The 18366-nt window shown below is 45.3% G+C and overlaps 1 protein-coding gene and 1 long non-coding RNA gene across 2 annotated transcripts; both read right to left on the minus strand.

The window, feature by feature from the left end:
* Positions 1–118: 118 nt before the first annotated feature.
* On the minus strand, positions 119–18132 carry LOC106816329 (probable 3-hydroxyisobutyrate dehydrogenase, mitochondrial). The gene is given in 10 exon segments (XM_014820910.1): positions 119–1484; positions 1982–2015; positions 2017–2136; positions 2716–2871; positions 2873–2927; positions 3610–3731; positions 4259–4376; positions 5219–5347; positions 6188–6205; positions 18018–18132. Coding segments are annotated over 10 exon segments (1017 nt in total). The 5' UTR covers positions 18118–18132; the 3' UTR covers positions 119–1319.
* Positions 10743–13487, minus strand: LOC106816330. Its single transcript, XR_001394873.1, has 4 exons — positions 13291–13487; positions 12563–12680; positions 12005–12167; positions 10743–10847 (listed from the first exon to the last, which is right to left on the minus strand). It is a non-coding gene; the product is annotated as an uncharacterized LOC106816330 (long non-coding RNA).
* Positions 18133–18366: the final 234 nt, after the last annotated feature.

The raw sequence follows: 18366 nt of genomic DNA on the forward strand, positions 1-18366 counted from the left end.
CACTGTGCTCAACAAATAGAGCAGAAAGGCCAAAAAAAAGGAAGAAAACGCGTTTATGGTTGTAATTGTCTTTTGAAATACGAAAAGCTTCCAGAGATAGAGCCAAAAAGACACAAAATGATGAACAAACACTGCATTACTCGTTGAACAGAGTAGCAGTGCGTTTATTTCCTAAACGTATTTACTAACAGCGGCATCGTGTTGGCAATTAACGTTAGAGATTTCAACTCGCAACAGAGAGGCTGGACGGTACACGTCAAGGACAGTTGCCATGGCAACAGAAGCCGCGGCAGCCGACGCCGACCGCACATGCTAAAGGCTAGAACACCACCTCCGACAACAACAAGCCAATGTGTCTGTTCACAAACATGCTACTACTACGATCCTCAGTATTGGTCTGTCTGTTTGATCAACTTTGTCTCATTCCATCTTCGATATAGTCCATTGGACTTTGAAGACTAATATTTACGAGGTTACATAGGGTACATACAGACCCACCTAGATGCCATATTGTAACCTTGTATGCACATACGCACGCACGCACGCGCGTTAGGCAGGCACACCTAACGCTAACTACCTGATACTCTCTACACACGTGGGTTACAACAGACATTCTAGCAGACGGTGTACCCGTAGTTCTACACAAATCTGAGCGTTCAATCTGTCATCGCTATTCACTTGCTATTTACCTAACGAGTACAAAAATGATCACAGTTTGTTGTGTCCCATCGTGTATTGTTTCTTCCGTCACAGCGAGCTTCGTGAGGGTACATGATTCTCTGTAATGATATTCGCAAAAATCTAGCAAGCTTAGCTCGTCATGATTCGTGGGGTTAGTCCGTGTCGGTATCCCACGCCAGTATCTTGTACGACGACAACAAACCATAACAACAACAACGATAACACCAAGGCTCGACACTAATGTGCAAGCAGCCAGCAGATCGAGCCGGATTTGCTAGCTGACATTTCTGCTACCTGAGTTGTGATCAATGTTATTCGTGATACTGTATGTTCGGCCCATTCACATGTACACGATTTATTCATCGTAGTCATTGTGTCGTCATTATCATCATCGTCGTTGTCATGTCCTCACTGTAGTGTCATCACAGTCATCGTGTCGTCATTATCATCATCGTCGTTGTCATGTCATCACTGTAGTGTCATCAAAGTCACCGTGTCGTCATTATCATCACCATCGTTGTCATGTCCTCACTGTAGTGTCATCACAGTCATCGTGTCGTCATTATCATTGTCGCGCACCCCTCTCCCGTACAAACGGCCGCAACAACCGTCATCTCGCCAGGGGGCACCGCTGCCGCTTAATCCTTCGGCGCCTTCTCTTCGCTGAGGAACTTGAAGGTGGAGGAGAAGTCTTTCTTCGCGTAGCCGGCCTGGCAGTGCACGCGGTAGATCTGGCACGCGGCGGAGCCAAGAGGAATGGCAGCCTGCGTGTCGGTGGCTGCGCTCACTGCCAGCCCCAGGTCCTGCAACAGAGGGCAGCACGTGTCACGTTAGACAGAGGGCAGCACGTGTCACGTTAGACAGAGGGCAGCACGTGTCACGTTAGACAGAGGGACCAGCCATGTCACTGTTCACAGAGCAGAGGTCCGTTAGCAGAGCGGAAGCACATCACTTAAGCACCACGAGGCCGCACGTCCATCCAGCGGCCTCGGTCGGCTGCGCTCACTGCAGCCCCAGGTCCTGCAACAGAGGGCAGCATGTGTCATGGTCAGACAGAGCATATTGCTCACATCCAGAATACGGTATACATATATATATATATCTATATATATAAAGTTGTTCAGCCGAATTAGTCCGTACTCGCATAACTAGAGAACTACGCAGCCAATGTAATTGTATACGTGTTGTATATTATGCACACATCTAATAATATATGCACGTATTACGTTATACACGTTACATATGCTTGTTATATATATATAGTCCGTATAGCAAGGTCGCTTTTTCGTAGTCTGCCCACCTTCAGCATGAGGGCGCTGCCGAAGCCTCCTCGTAGTTCGGCTGGACGGGACGCCCTCGACGATGCCGGGACACGGGTTGTAGACTTCGCTCGACAGCAACGGCCGCTACTTCATGTTCAGGATCTTCGCGAGTAGCTTGGGGTCGAGACCGAGTCTGTGAAGGAAGGAAGGAGAGAGGGCTTGAACAGCCGAATCACGTCAGGGTGGTTTAATTCCATCTTGGAACCGCATGCACACGTCGCAACATGAGTCTGTGAAGGAAGGAAGGAGAGAGGGTTGAACAGCGGAATCACGTCAGGGTGTTAATTCCATTTCGGAAACACATGCACACGTCGCCGACATGAGTCTGTGGAGGAAGGAAGGAGATAGAGCGTAGAATGACGAAGACACATCAGGTGGTTTAATTCCATCCTGGAAACGCACGCACATGTAGTGACACGTGTCTTTCAGTGGAGGATCGAAGGAGAGACGGGTAGAAGAACGACGGAGACACGTCAGGTGGCTTCCATCATGGACAAACGTCGCGCACCATCGTGTTTAAGAGTCAGTGAAGGGACAGGAGAGAGGGTAGAAGACGGAGACACGCGAGAAGATTAGCTTAATTCTATCCATCCTAGAATCACGTGCACATGCCGTGGAGTGCGTGCGTGTCTCTGCATGGCGGAAGAAAGGAGGATCACGATTCCCGCAAGGGGGGGGCCACGAATAACAGACAGGGGGCGCCACGACGTACTTGATCCCGAGGTTCATTGTTCTCCGAGACCCGATCATCGAGATTCCCAGCAGCATGTTGTTGCAGATCTTCGCCGCCTCGCCCGTGCCGACGCGCGCCGGCAGTTGCACCACGTTGCGTCCCATCACGCCAGCAGCTTCTCTGCGTCCGGGTAACCGAGCTCGCGCCCCCGACCATGAACGTGAGCCCCGCGTCCCGCGCCCGCAGCACACCTGTTAAGGCCAAACAAAAAAAATAGGTGTGTCTCCTATTGCATTGAAAACAAAAGTAGGGTAGGTAGGTAGGAATTTTTTATTTTATTTATTTTATTTTTTTATTCTTCGGTTCCTAATATCCCTCTGATGCATGCTATAAAGTGGTGTATAGGTAGGGATAAGTTAGTAAGCAAGTCCAGAACGTGTTTGTAGTAAAAAATCTCAAGTTTTGTTTGTCAGATTTCAAATGAAAAAAAACTATTTTATTTTATTATTATTTTTGGAAAAAAAAGTAGGGTCGGCCCTAATAATCTAGGGAAAGTCGGTCGACCGGAAACACACCTATTTTTTGGTTTGGCCTAACGACCCGCCACCCATTACACGATATGTGTAACACTTATAAACTTCTTAATGATGGACTGAGAAGCGCTGATAAAAAACATTGTTGACTTACCCATGCAGTACGTATAAACTATAATTATGATTAGAATATATAGCCTACAGGTGGCAAAAAAGGTAGTTATTCGTTGTAAAATTTCAGTGTATATATACATGTGCATATATATGTGCGATGGCTCTCTTTTTTATATACGTAGATTTTAATCACAGTATAATTTTCAAAATGTCGACACCTGCCTATAAAGGACACTTTTCGCATTTTCCTCGAGCGACCCTTATACACAGGGACAGAGGCACTCACCTCCCGACACGGGCGCATCCATGTACGTCGCAGATTTCTCTACGGCCAACACTTCCATCTGACGCGAGACGGCCGGGTCGATGGTGCTGCTATCTATCAGCAGCGCGCCCGGCTTCACGGTCCTAGAACAAGTGAGCATCACGGTAATCATCACACCAAAGACTAAGACATGACGACAAAGACTACGATGACGGGTGACGATGACATTGATGACGGTAATAATAAAGATGACAATGACGACAATGATAACGACTTAAATAAAGACGATGATGACAATGATAACAACGACAATGATGATGATGACAACAATGATGACGACGACGACAATAATGATGATGACAACAATGATGACGATGACAACAATGATAACGATATAAATAAAGACGATGATGACAATGATAACAACGACAATGATGATGATGACAACAATGATGACGACGACGACAATAATAATGATGACAACAATGATGACGACGACAATAATGATGATGACAACAATGATGACGACGACAATAATGATGATGACAACAATGACGACGACGACAATAATGATGATGACAACAATGATGACGATGACGACAATGATAACGACGACATTGATGATGCTGATGAAAACGATGACAACGACGATGACAACGACGGTACTCACTGGAATATGCCGTTGTCACCAGCGTACACCTGCTTCACGTGTGGACTGGACGGCAGCATGGTGACGATGACGTTCGTACGATCGGCAACCTCCGCCGGCGTCGCAGCGACGTCCGCGCCTGTGACGCATCGTGACACAATCACAATCGTGGCACGATGGGGACGAGAGGGTGCAGAGTTACAAGACGGAAGCAATGGCATGATAGGGTGGGTTACCAACTTACCAGTGACTGTGGGCAAAGTTATTAGACCTATCACTAATGTACATAGCTCTAGCCAATCACTGTAGCAATAGGTCATTTCTAAAAATGCTGCTCGGTAACAAAATGCCTCAAAGTCGACAACTATTCACGCCAGCGTAAAAAGCGCCAATACAAACTGGGTGAGCTTGACCAAACCTAGAAACAGTATCCGAGGGGGCACCGTGGTCATTTCCTACGGAGTGGAAGTTTTGGTTTTTGGTCTTTACAGTTGGGTAAAAGAACGACTAGAGGATTCTTCAGTGACTTGACAACAACACCTGTTCAAGATACTAACTCAAGAAAACTATTGAATATCTAGTAGCTGGCTACTGTCGCGCTGGGCAGGCAGCATCGTATAGGATGTACTCAGTAGTCAGTATACATTAGGCCAAAACAAAATATATGTGTGGTTACCGTTACATGCCGGAAAAAAAATAGGGTAGGAGTAGTAGGGAAAACATTTTATTTTTCATTGAAATTATTTTATTTACGAACCATGTGGCGAAGGATGTGCGTTGTGCCTTTTGAAGCAGGAACCGTCCAATTCATTTTTATTTTTATTTTTTAATTTTAATTTTTTTTTTACTTTAAAGAAAATTTACAATAAAATGTTTAGGGTCGCTGGAAATAAATAGGGTCGGTCGGAAAACCCGTAACCACACCCTATATTTTTGTTTTGGGCCTTATTACGAGATGCAATCCCCCCTTAACATGCCTACCGTCGTTCTTGAGCTGTTCCGTCTGCCTCAGTGTTATGTCGTTGACAATAATTCCGTACCCGTTCTTGATTAGGTTTCGTGCCATGTGCGCACCCATGTTCCCCAAACCAATGAAGCCAATTGTCTCCTGTGTGAGTGAGTGAGAAAGGAATGGTCAATGTGAGAGCAGAGAGGAGATAAAGAGAGCATGAGAGAGAGGGTGAAACAATGGGGAGAGCGAACGCGAGTCGAGGGGAGAGACCGGGTGAAAGAGAGTAGAGGGAGAGGGGGAGCGGCGAAGGAGAAGAGAGAGAGGGAGTGAGCATAGAGAAGAGGGGAGGAGAGAGGGAGGAGATAAGAGGAGAGGGGAGGAGAGGAGGGAGAGAGAGGGAGTGAGCATAGGGAGGAAGAGGGGGAGGGAGACAGGAGGGAGATAGAGGAGATAGGGGAGGAGAGAGGGAGGAGATAGAGGGAGAAAGGGAGAGGGAGAGAGAGGGAGGGAGATAGAGGAGAGAGGGGAGGGGAGAGAGGAGGAGATAGAGGGAGAGGGGGAGGAGAATAGATGGAGAGGGGGAGGGAGAAAAGGAGGGAGATAGAGGGAGAGAGATAGAGGGAGAGGGGGAGGGAGAGAGGGAGGGAGATAGAAGGGAGAGGGAAGGGAGATAGAGGAGAGACGGGAAGGGAGAAACGGAGGAGAGGGGGAGGGAGAGGGAGGAGATATGAAGGAGAGGGAGGGAGATAGAGGGAGAAGGGGAGGAATGTATGGCTCATATACGTCATACATGTTATTACTGTGACTGTGTTACTGCTGCACACAATGTGTCTATACTACCACTGCCAAGGCATTCAATGACCAGTGTTCTATTGCACTGTGATTGCAATGCGAGTATTTGACTACAATAATAATATTCCCACACAAGATATACATATTGATATTGATTATTGTACTACGTCAAGTTCAATTAAACTACTACTGATATAAGTTTTACCTGTGGAGAGTTGGAGTACCTGAAAAATATTAAATGTCATTTTTAAAAGCAGAATCAGTGACAGTATATAGCGGTACTGTAGTGCACTAGGCAATATTATAGCATTATTCGATTCCACAGATATAAAACGATGCGACTACAGTATTATTAGTACATATACCGTACCGCCGTACGCATGCTACCCATTGTACTGTGTGTATAATGTGCATTCACGAGTGGCGGAGTGTCACTGCCTGCAAATCCACTTTAGGCACCTTAATTAGGACCTATCACGAAGTGATGCACAGATTTCTGTGTATCATCAACTGTAGCGCCAGGCCTCGAATTAAGCGACAAGAGGGGCAAGGCAATTTTTTGGGGGCATGTGAAAAATTGCCTTGAATTTTCTCTAAAATGGATGGGCACCGAAGCAATTTTAAAAGGCATCAAGGCAACTCTCACAATTTGAGAAGGGCACCAAGACACTTTTGTTTTTTACCTTGAATGTACAGACCGTCTCCTTGATGTACATCGTCTTCCGCCCCCATGTAAGCTTACACCGTAACACCGACCCCTGTACCCCCCTCTGCTAATGGAAGTACAGTAACAGGGTTCAACATTAACTTTTTATTTCACTAGACCATTGGGCTAGTAACTGAGGAAAACCACTTGACCTGACCTAACTTTCACTAGCCCACACCCAGACCATTGTTATGGAAAACTTTCTGTCATCGTATGAATTCTACACAAGCTACACACCGTACAGATCACAGCTGGCCATTCTTGCGCGAACATTGTTATCCGCGCTTTAAATCGCGCACGGGCCGAGTCCACGTGCAGCATTTAAATATTCGTGTTTTATCACGGGCATACACAGGCGCACGATTTATCGATCGTCTACTGGCAGCGGTTGGCAGTAAGCCACGTTATATATTATTGTTTTTGTGAAAAGGTAGACTGGTAATACCAGTGGTATCCGGCCTCACGCTCTGCTAGACAATGTACATGCTCTGCGACAAACAGTGCGGCCGCAAACCAGTCTAGCCAGAGGCACCGACGGGAATTACAGAAAAGGGCAAGGCAGGTCACTGCCGTCGGTCGAGTTGAATTTTTAGGGGCAGTACGGCGATTGATAGGGGCACTGACGGCAATTGCCGTCGGTGCCGTCGGTTAATTCGAGCCCTGTGTAGCGCTAAGACTATAGCCCACGTACAGTTGCCGCAGTTGCTTGCGCAGGTCTGCGGCAACTGTACGAGGGCTATAGTACTAGAGCTACATCAACTGATGCACAGACTTTCCGTATATCAAGGAATGAAGCAAAAACCCTAACCCTAACCCTTACACACTTCGTGATACCTAAGGTTATACTTTATGACTTAGGGTTAGGGTTAGGATTTTTGCATCATTCCTTGACGTGATGCGGCCATGATACCGAGGCTCGCCGAGGATTGACACTTTGTGTCTTCCAATCACAGTCTACGCAGCCCCCTTATCTTCTAACTTTTAGGTACAATACTATTAGAGCATGGAATCGCAGATCTCAAGAACTAGGGCATTCTGCTAGGCTAGAAAGGTTTCCTACGATAGAGTTTGGCACAAAAACGAAAATAACACGCCATTTAGCGCACTACGCTACGTACTTTTGTTGCATTTTGGCATCTCCGTAATAAGAATAAGCCCCGCCTTCTTCGTTGATGGGCATGAATGGGGCGTCAACGACGTGACCCGTTATTGCTGTAGGTGTTTCGCGAGACTGTTTGCTTTTTGTATATAATGAAATGCCGGGCCCGATGGCATTTCGCATCAAATAAGAAAATTTTCTGCATTTTCACTCGCTGTCGGAAGTGAACGGTGCCTCATTCAATGAACAATTCAATAAAACACACACAATGTTCGAACTTCGAAGCACGGAGCTAATGTTTACATGCACAGCGCCATCTCTTGGATGTTTTATATGCAAATATGAGGATTTTCAATAAAATAATGCGTTTTTATATGCATTTACCACGATTTACGTATAGAAACTATATGTTAATTTTACTGATTTCTCCGTATCTTTCCTTGAAGTTTTCATCATCTTCAATGCCTTTTGATAGGTTTTTGCGTGATTATTATTTTGCGCAGGCAATCATTTTGGAAATCCTCCAACATTTTTACTTCTTCCTTAGTTAAGTTAATCCATGTTTCACTGTTATTTAGAATATATCGTCCATATATAATCATTGTCATCTTCTAAAACTACAGACCATCCGCTGACCGCTGTGGAGAACATGCGCCGGGCCTCGAATTTGGCGCACGTCTCCACTGCGGCAGCGCTTCATACTTGAACATCCCCGGTCGCGTGCGTATCCGCGGAACTGCGCGTCTCATCCGCGCGCAGCGCTTAGGATCACAAGCAAAGCTGTGCCACGCAATCTTGTATCATGTCTCTCTGGATATACGGAAAGCCTGTGCATCAGTTGATGATACCAGAAATCTGTGCATCACTTCGTGATACCTAACCCTAAGGTGCCTAAGGCTAAGGCTAAAGAGTAAAGTGGATTTGCGCGCCGCCAGCAGTGCATCACTGCATGAGTTACAGCACACGAGAATGCAACAACACGACCGTGACACCTAGACCTAAACAACTATCGTGCATAATTTTTTTTCAAGTAGGAAACGTCTTACTGCTAAAAAATTTCGCTCCTCTCTATTATAACTCGTGGTATTAGCACGGTACAATAAAAACGGCAGAGAACGGCCAAATCCTCTGCTCAAGGTTGCCATGTTGCGATGGTAGTGCACCACCACAACAGTTGTAACAGTGGCGGCGATCCCGTCCAATCAGAAATGTTTATAGTCACAGTGTACAGGTAAACTGCGAAGCTGGCGGAACGTCGAATACCAGTGTCTTGAATCGGCCCCTGCACTTGGACTTGCACTTGGACCGTACTACCCTTATTCCACTTGATGATGATCGGTTAGGAAAGAACGATTATTTTGTGAATCAAGCAAGACACATATTAGAGCTAAACAAGTATTTATGCTATGATACATATTATTTTAATAAAATTACAACACAATTACAATGATTAAATCTTCATGAAACGTATCAAATATAAAATTAAAAACATTGTTTATTATTTTAAACTCTTGGATATTTTCAAGTCAGGAAATTGAAAAAGCATTGCTGCATATAAATTTGTAACATGATCATCAAACCGTCCAACGCACATACACACGATTTATTACATAGAACCTTGTACATCTTTCCTGGCCATTTCTTCATGATAAAATCACTAAAACATATTACTGCTGAATATGTAACGTTCACTCTTGCAGTACGGTACGCTGGAAAGTTTTATTTATGTTAATGACAATCTCAGCTACATAACACTTATTGCAAACCTTTCCACGTAAATAACATTAAATTAAACATTTTACAATCAAACCATATACCACACATCCTACACTAACCATACACAAAAGAACATTACATGGGACAGAGCCATGAAGTAACAATTCTACAACATTCACTGTTGCCGAAACAGTTCACCAGGTAACAATTATTTCATTCTTTTTATTAAGTAAACAAACAGGAAGCCCTGATTAACAGCAACAGATGCCACCTGTTCATCAATGAGAGCCATTATTCATTTGTTCATTTCCAACACAATGGAAACATTTGGCAGAAGACATTACACACACATATCGCATATGGCCATACACGAATTGACCCAGTATATCACAGCACGTGTACAAAATCACCCGATAATAATCAAAATCACCGCGCTCCGCAAATTGTCTATCGCATCATCATAGGTGGTGCCACCTTGCGGTTGCAGCTGCTGCCTCGAAAGCGGCGATGGCACGCATTTAGTGACGCTTCGTGGCGAGATAGATGCTCCCATAGCAGCCCGACACCATTCCCAACCAGGATCCGATACTAGAGAAGCAACAAGCACACTCGTGTAAAGATGATGCAGTCATATTTGAATCTATCAGATTTTCTCATGATTGTCATTCATGATTCAGATTTGTCATGACGGCACAGTCAGCATGATTGCATCTATCAGATTTTTTCTGCATGAAAAACACTGTTTTCAGTACATGTACGTATTATGTATTTGAATTACATGCAATAAAGATTTAATAATAACAATAAATAATAAAAATATTCGAGCCTGTCAAAAGCACATGATTGCAGCCTACGTAAGAATCAGGCCTTCCACGGTCAGAACACAAGCCGTGACACGAGACTGATCTGTCTAGACTGTCTCTACGGAACGTACACCTACACCATGTAGATTCAGCTAGCTTAGAGTTCCATGTTACCAGCCATCAGGGTCGTGATGAACCAATCATTGAATGCACATGCCACACGCACGTATGAACCCATGCACACAAACGCACACGCACACGCACGCACCGCACACACATATATATGAACTCGATATACTGCTCGCTTGCTCTCTCACATCTCTATATAAAGCTATTTGAACAGCATTTACGTTGGGTAAGACAGGAACGAATTCTAGGAATGATGGGCAGCAAGGTTCCGCGTGCCAGTGCCAGCATTCCTACCTGCATTGGACGTAGTTCAGGTTGACGTACTGAATGATGGTCCAAAACTTCCAGTTCATGAGCACGGCCGGCCAGAAACTCTGCTTGATCTTCTTCACAGCGTCTTCGTGCGAGCCTCCCTGAAATCAGCAGGAGGGACGTTGCTAACCTTCTTTTCACGTGCCAACGCACACACGCGCGTGCACACACACCACGCACGCACACACACACGCGTGCACACGCACGCACGCACGCACGCACACAAGCACACGCACACACACAACACTTGCATGCCCACACATGCACGCACACACGCACGTACACACACACACAACACTTGCATGCACACACACACACACACACAACACTTGCATGCCCACACACACACACACACAACACTTGCATGCACACACACACACACACACGTACGCACACTCACACACCTTCGCACACCCTCACACACTCGCATGAACGCACACATGCACGAACACTGAGCAATCTGAAAAACAGAAACGTACAACTTGAACTACCGTCCCTCAGTAGCCTCCTTGCCTACTACAATCCCCCACCCCCCACAATACATCGTCTACCACATCGTAACCTAGCTTCCACCTGGTTAGTTTACTGCAACAATCTGATGTGCTAAAATAAGGGTAGAGAAAATACCAATACATATTATATGTATTGGTATTTTCTCTACCCTTATTTTATATATATATATACAGGTTCTCCCAGGATGAAATTCAAACAGGGGGGAGGGGAGGGGTAGGGGGAGAGGAGGGGTGAGTGGTGGCGGGGAGAGGCAGGGGGAGGGGAAACTAGGAGGTCTGGGGGGCGTGTATTTTTACCGTACGCGACTAATTAATGCGTAAAATCGCCACCACACCATAGACGGTTTTTGGTTCTTGTATATATAAGATAGCCGAGTCGGTGTACAGTTAGTTACAGGTTAACTTGTGTACTGTCTGCAGCTGCATGCGTGTACGGTAAAATACACGGCGTCGGTGGCCTGGTCGAACGGCAATTCTGACGCGTCGATTCCCCCGCTGGCAAACTTTTAGTTGTGTGGAATTTAAACGGGGCGGAGGTAATTCAAACGGGGCGCAAACGATTCAAACAGGGGGGAGTTTTCCCAAAGCGGCGCGCACGCCCCGTTTGCGCAACGTAGGAGAACCCTGATATATATATATTATTATATATTGGTATTCTCTCTACCCTTATTTTAGCACACACATTATATACACACAGCGATCTATTTCTACTAAAACTATTATCACAGCTTCCGACTAGCACCCACCTCTACCCGCTGCATCACATAAAAGTAGATGAAGATGAGGATGGGAGCGAAGATTCCACGATCGATGAGCAGTCGTTTCAGCGCCGCGTTCGACGACGTGACGGGCACGCGCGCGTCTAGCAGCATGTAGTAGTTGTGCGTGAGCGGGGCGCTGATGAGAGCACTGCGAAAAACCCGAAACGAAAACTCGGATCACGATTTGTCTTCAGTGCATGCACTTGTATTTGAATTACGTGCAATAAAGACTTAACAATAATAATAATAAAAATAATAAATATTAATAATAATAGCGTATTCGCGTGCCAAGCTAGCCAACATCACCCACGGCCTCTTTTACTTTATTAAGCAGAAAGTGCAACTGAAAATTAAATCGGTTACCGTACTGCATTAACAAGAAATTCCCGCTACAGTGAATAATTGTTATTTTTTTAATTTTTCGCGATCACATTTCATGGACCCCAACCGTCGTGTTATAACGGGGCTACACTGTACGTGCAATAAAGGTATGACGACGTGAGTAGAGTTATGCGCACCCGAATGCGGCGAAGGAGGCGATACCTCGTAGTTTGAACTCTTTCGCAGCCACTGGTCCCGGCGTAGCGCTGTCGCTGCTGGATTTACTCTTCATTATGATGTACTGCCCATATGGCATTCGCCCAGGCCTGCGACCACACCACTGTAGCAACAAACACGTCATAGTAATAAAAGAGCCATGTCTGCCTAGACATGTACTATATCATGTTCAATTCATGCCATTATTATGCCTAGACTAAATTTCAAGTTATAACAACACAGACATACTGCAGTGCAGTCTGTACCACTTACTCACTCAGAGGCCACTCGCAAGCACTCTTACTCTACTCTGAGTGACTGAGCCTGTTTCTCTTCAACTCTCTTGCCAGTCTTGAGTCTGAGCAGTGGACTATACTCAATACTATAGTCTATATATACCTAGTATTAGTATAGCCTATGGCTATACTGCTATAGTATAGATGCGGCTAGCGACAGGCGCGTCATCCCTATGTTACGCATGCGCGAATTAGGGTTAGGGGTTTAGGGTTAGGGTTAGGGTTAGGATTAGGGTTAGGGTTAGGGTTAGGTAGGGTTAGCGTTAGGGTAAAATGTAAAATTCATGTTTATCGAATGTACTTGTACATGGTTTTAGTTCCATAACTCGCCGCTAGGGTGAATCGCGCATCGCGTAACATAGGGATGACGCCCTGTCGCTAGCCGCATGTCTATAGTATAGGCCTAGCCTGAGTGAGCACAGAGCAGTGAGCCCCTACCTTGTAATTGACTTGGTCAATATAGGGTTCTTTTGGAGGTTTCTCAGATACCATGTTAAAACGTACTCGAATAGTTTTTGGTCTTTCACATCAATTTGCTGAGTCTGTAGGCCCATGGCTAATAATAATGATATTACTATCTATTCTGTTGACAAACTGCACGAAATTTTTAGCCGGTCCGTGTTGCGACCGCAGCGCCGCCAACGGCTCGTGTTCTAACTAACACTGAAAATAGGGTGCCTGTAAATGGTTGCAAAAGGCTGAACCTGAAGATCAAACATATCAAATGAAATGTCTCAGAAATATTCGATCTGTGAACGTTTACTCGGACTGTGCATCGTAAAGCCATGTAGAAGGCCATGATAAAGCTCTTATTGTTCTTCCTGCCTTTATCGGCCAGGAAGTGCACAATGGTAAGCTAGATCATTGTCTCATCTCCTTGCATATCTTCTTATCATCGCTTCATCAGTGACAGTGTTCATGTTGATTCTTGTGACATGGCAATAACGTAACGTCCTATTCTTGTTCGCCCTCAATTGCGATCGCGAATGGTCATTCTGTGATTTGTAGGTGTGACGTGGATGAATTTATTTCGTCGTCGTATATCAGCACGAAACATTCGCACTACGTCAAAATCACACTCGCCTCAGTGGCTAGCCAGTACTGGTGGAGTGTGGAGTGTGGCTGTACACAGTACAGTGGCAGCCAGTAGGCCTACTGTGGCAGTATGTGCAGCCAGTACTAGCGCTGAGAGGGTCTATGTCCCCCGGGGTACTGCCGGAACGTACCCTGGGTACGGTGGGTATACCGGAACGTACCCTGGTACTATCTAATATGCCGGACCGTACCTCGCCTACTCACTAACGAGTCTAGGGAGTCGCCTACGCCTACTCCCTAACCCGAACCCTAACCCTAATCCTAACCCTAACCATATCAAATAGTGACCAGGGTACGTTCGCGGCAGTACCCTGGGGGACATAGACCCTATGAGCAGTACTAGCCAGTAGGCAGTACAGTGGCAGTAGCCTGTAGCTGTAGGCTGTAGTCTACACTGTACACTAACCTAGCTCAGGCTAATGTGGCAAAATTAATTAGGATTATTTGTGGCAGTGGCTACGGGTACGGTAGCCGTATCTTAATGTCTCGAGGCTACGGGTACGGGAGTCCATTCGCTTTTATACTTAACGAACAAAGATGGCGCGGTGGCGCCAGATTTCGAAATAACGCCTTGGGAATAAATTCACGATTTGAGAGTTTAGATGAGCTAGAACCCTAACCCTAAACCTAACCCTAACCATAACCCTAAACCTAATCCTAACCCTAACCCTATCCCTAACGCCAAAAAGGGGCTTCCACGGCCGACGGCTATCGTACCCGTAGCCACTGCGTTATTTGTTTGCCTCGCTATTTCAGGGGTTGCGAGTCGTGTTAGGGTGTTGTGTTATTTGGTTGATGGTGGATCGACATGTGACAACGAGTTGTGAGGTGACAAACGCAGCCGACCCGTCTCGTGTGTAAAGTAAAAGCGGTGGAGTTGACCGAGGTGTGGCGGTGGGCATGGGTCAACATGATTATATGCCTAGTCCCTGATGTCGTATTATTAATAATCACGAGCCTCGAAACAAAAGTCGTTGGCTAAACCATAACTTGGGATGCTGGCCGCATAATTATACATCATCGTCCTATCCCTATCAATAAGTCTGGCCCCAAAGTTCGAAGTCTAGCCATAACTTTAACCCTATAGTACTAATACTAATCCTAACCCTAACCTAATCCTAACCCTAACCGCAACGTAACCCTAATTTTAACCTTAATCCTAACCCCAATTCTAACTTAATGCTAAGCCCTTCATTTGAATCCAACAAAGATGGTTTTGTCAACACAAATCATGTTGTAAGATCTATGCTGGGTTCGCCTATATTATTGTATCAATATATTCCTCGATCTAATGACGGTATACACTCGTAACACTTGTTTCACCATCCACATGTGCTTGCAGTGGTGGGAGTGTGCCAGGACGGACAGGGAAACACAGTCCAGGAGGGATCAGAGTTCCATCCGACGGACGACTACTGCGAGACGTGTCGCTGCGTCAACAATAGAACAGCTCAGTGCTTCATCCCGTCCTGCCAGCCACCGCAGGCCTGCGCATCCGCAACACAGGTGAGGGTGGCGTACGTGAGCAGGGTAGTGATTTGAGCATGTCGGTAGGTGAGGCTGGTACAGCAGGGTAGCATTTTGAGCATGTCAGTAAGTGAAACTGACGCAGCAGGGTATACTCGTTTAGTAATTGGCTGCAGCAGTTCATCTTGGGGCGTGCATCAAGTAAAACTGTCCCGGGGTGCCAGCTTAAGCTAGTGGGTCTGGGAAATGGGTACAGATAGGTGAGGAATAGGGTGCAATCTACGAAAAACTTTCGTTGAGGATTATGTAAAGAATCGTCTATTCGCGATAGTTATTTAACAAGAATAACTGCTAGAGTCTCTTCTAGTGGTGGTGACGCGGTCAGTAGGTAGTACTACCCGTATTTATACGTGTTTTTCTGATATTTAATAAAATTAAATTTATTTGCTAAAATATTATTTAATTTAATTAATAAGTTGTTTGTTTTCATGCAACTTCTAGGTGCAAGGAAAGTGCTGCGAGTACACGTGCAATGGCACCATTCCCGACGCTGCGTCAGGTATGGCTCTTCCAACCAACTACCTACCTACCAAATACCTAAATACCTAAATACCTATATACAACCAAATACCTAGTCCATCGTGATACCACTCTCATTAACATCCACTAAATCTAGATTCAAGATATTATTAGTATATTTATATATATATATATGATATCATTTATATTATTCAAGCATTTATTATCGTTAACTCGTAAGATTAATTTCGTCGTTAGCGTATCGTTCGTTTTGAACGTCTTTCTCGATCTAATTGCAATCGTTGACCTTTCCGCCTGTCATAATAGCCATAGCTTCTGCCAATCAGCCTTTTAATAGGGGCATTCCATAAGCATGCTTTAAGCAACGAAGTGCAGCAATGAAGTCGATAATTTGGCGTGCGCACCAAGCAGATAAAAAAACATGTATCGACTTGTCTCTCATGACTGACTGTGGCAGGTAATTACGAAGCAGCATCTGCAGAATATTGTATCAAAAAATGATTAGGTGCAGCAGCGTTGCAGTCACACTAGACTGATCGGGCTTTAGAGAAGGAAGTGCACATGTTGGCAATATATGTGCATGAGTGGGAGCAACTAAGAAGGACATAATGGTGCTGAGTCGTCGCTCACAAGCAACCACGGGCCCGTTATCAGAAACAAATAATATTAGTCTTAGCATACGGCGACGGCACCTCTATTAAGTCTTGACATTAGTCCTAACATTGACTTTTTCTCGTAGATGGGACCACTATACGGTGCGTATGAGAATCTGTTAACTTTGACACGTTTCTGTGATTGGTGTACTAGAAACAGTTTTACTGATAAGACTAATGGTAAGACTAATTTTGTTTCTGATAATGGGCCCCTGATGTGAACGCGATGTCAACGCAGTTGTAATATTTGTCCTGTTTATATTTGTGGTGATCGATTCTGCAACAGAGTCAGCACTGCTCTGTTCATTCTGGAGACATATCACCATTTAACGAGATGTGGCAATGGTGGGGTTGGGGGCACTGTCATGTTGTTCAGGCAATCAGCTGCAACCATTCGTTCCCTGGATCAACCATGAAGCTCGCCTCTCTAAAATCATCACCTCTCTAAAATCTCCATTCCCATCACGAAATCCCAAAGAAAAAATCTACTGTCGGCTCGGAAAAAAATAACGCTCCGGCAGAATCCGCGTCCTCGTCACGTCGCGTCCTTGACTCGACCTTCATCGTGATTCCCGGAGTTTATCCGGAGACGGATTGCAAAGCATTTTTCGGTCTTTCATCTACGAGAAAATTCATGTTCGCGTGCAGTCATGGCAACGATAATGAAGTCGAGAGTCGTGCTTGCATGTCGCGCGTAATTGTGCAGTGATTGTTTGAGAGCGTCTGAGTTTTGCGTACGAGGAAAATTTGGTGAAAGTCGGTGGAAAGTTTGTTAGAGGATGGTCGGATCTGAGACGGACAGATTTGCTCGATTTCGGAGCGGCACGTATTCACCGCGATCGAGATGTGGGCGAGAGCAACTTCCCATGGGGAAATCCCTGTGTACCTTGGTCGTGATGTGGTGCAGATGCACATGCAGGTGTGCGATTCTCCTGATTAAGTAATCTACTTAACGCTCGAACGAACGCAGCATCGAAAACTACCGTTAATCGAAAGAGATGGGGAAGAAGAAAAAAAATTGAACAAAAAAGAAAGAAAGAAACAATAATTTTTTTTCCAATTGGGTTTACTTTCAGTGCCCATCGATGGCAGCACTAACTTCGGGCTGCGGCTGGTGGCGAGCACCGTCACGTCGTTCCTCATTCTCGCCTTCCTGCTCTTCATCGTCCATCGCTTCCGACAGCGCCGCCTGGCGGAGATGGTGCAAAGTAAGTTCTCGCTTTTTTTTAAAACCATTTTAAACCTTAGAGCAAATGTCCATTGTTCCTCATGCATGTGGCTCTTGGAGCGAAGCTGCCTTGTCGTTATTCGCTGTGGATGAAGTGTTTAAATGGCGTAAAGTACGGTTCCGTGCCTTCCCACAAGTGAAACTATCGTGCATAATTTTTTTTCAAGTAGGAAAGGTCTTACTGCTAAAAAATTTAGCTCCATCTCTATTATAACTCGTGTTATTAGCACGGTACAATAAAAACGGCAGAGAACGGCCAAATCTTCTACTCAAGGTTGACATGTTGCGATCGTAGTGCCACCACCACAACAGTTGTAACAGTGGCGCGATCCCGTCCAATCAGAAATGTTTATAGTCACAGTGTACAGGTAAACGCGAACCTGGCGGAACGTCGAATACCAGTGTCTTGAATCGGGCCCTGCACTTGCACTTTTTATAACCGCACTACCCTTATTCCCACTTGATGATGATCGGCTAGGAAGATCGATTATTTTGTGAAATCAAGCAAGACACATATTAGAGCTAAACAAG

Source organism: Priapulus caudatus, unplaced genomic scaffold, assembly GCF_000485595.1.
Source record: "Priapulus caudatus unplaced genomic scaffold, Priapulus_caudatus-5.0.1 Scaffold1350, whole genome shotgun sequence".
Classification (NCBI taxonomy): domain Eukaryota; kingdom Metazoa; phylum Priapulida; class Priapulimorpha; order Priapulimorphida; family Priapulidae; genus Priapulus; species Priapulus caudatus.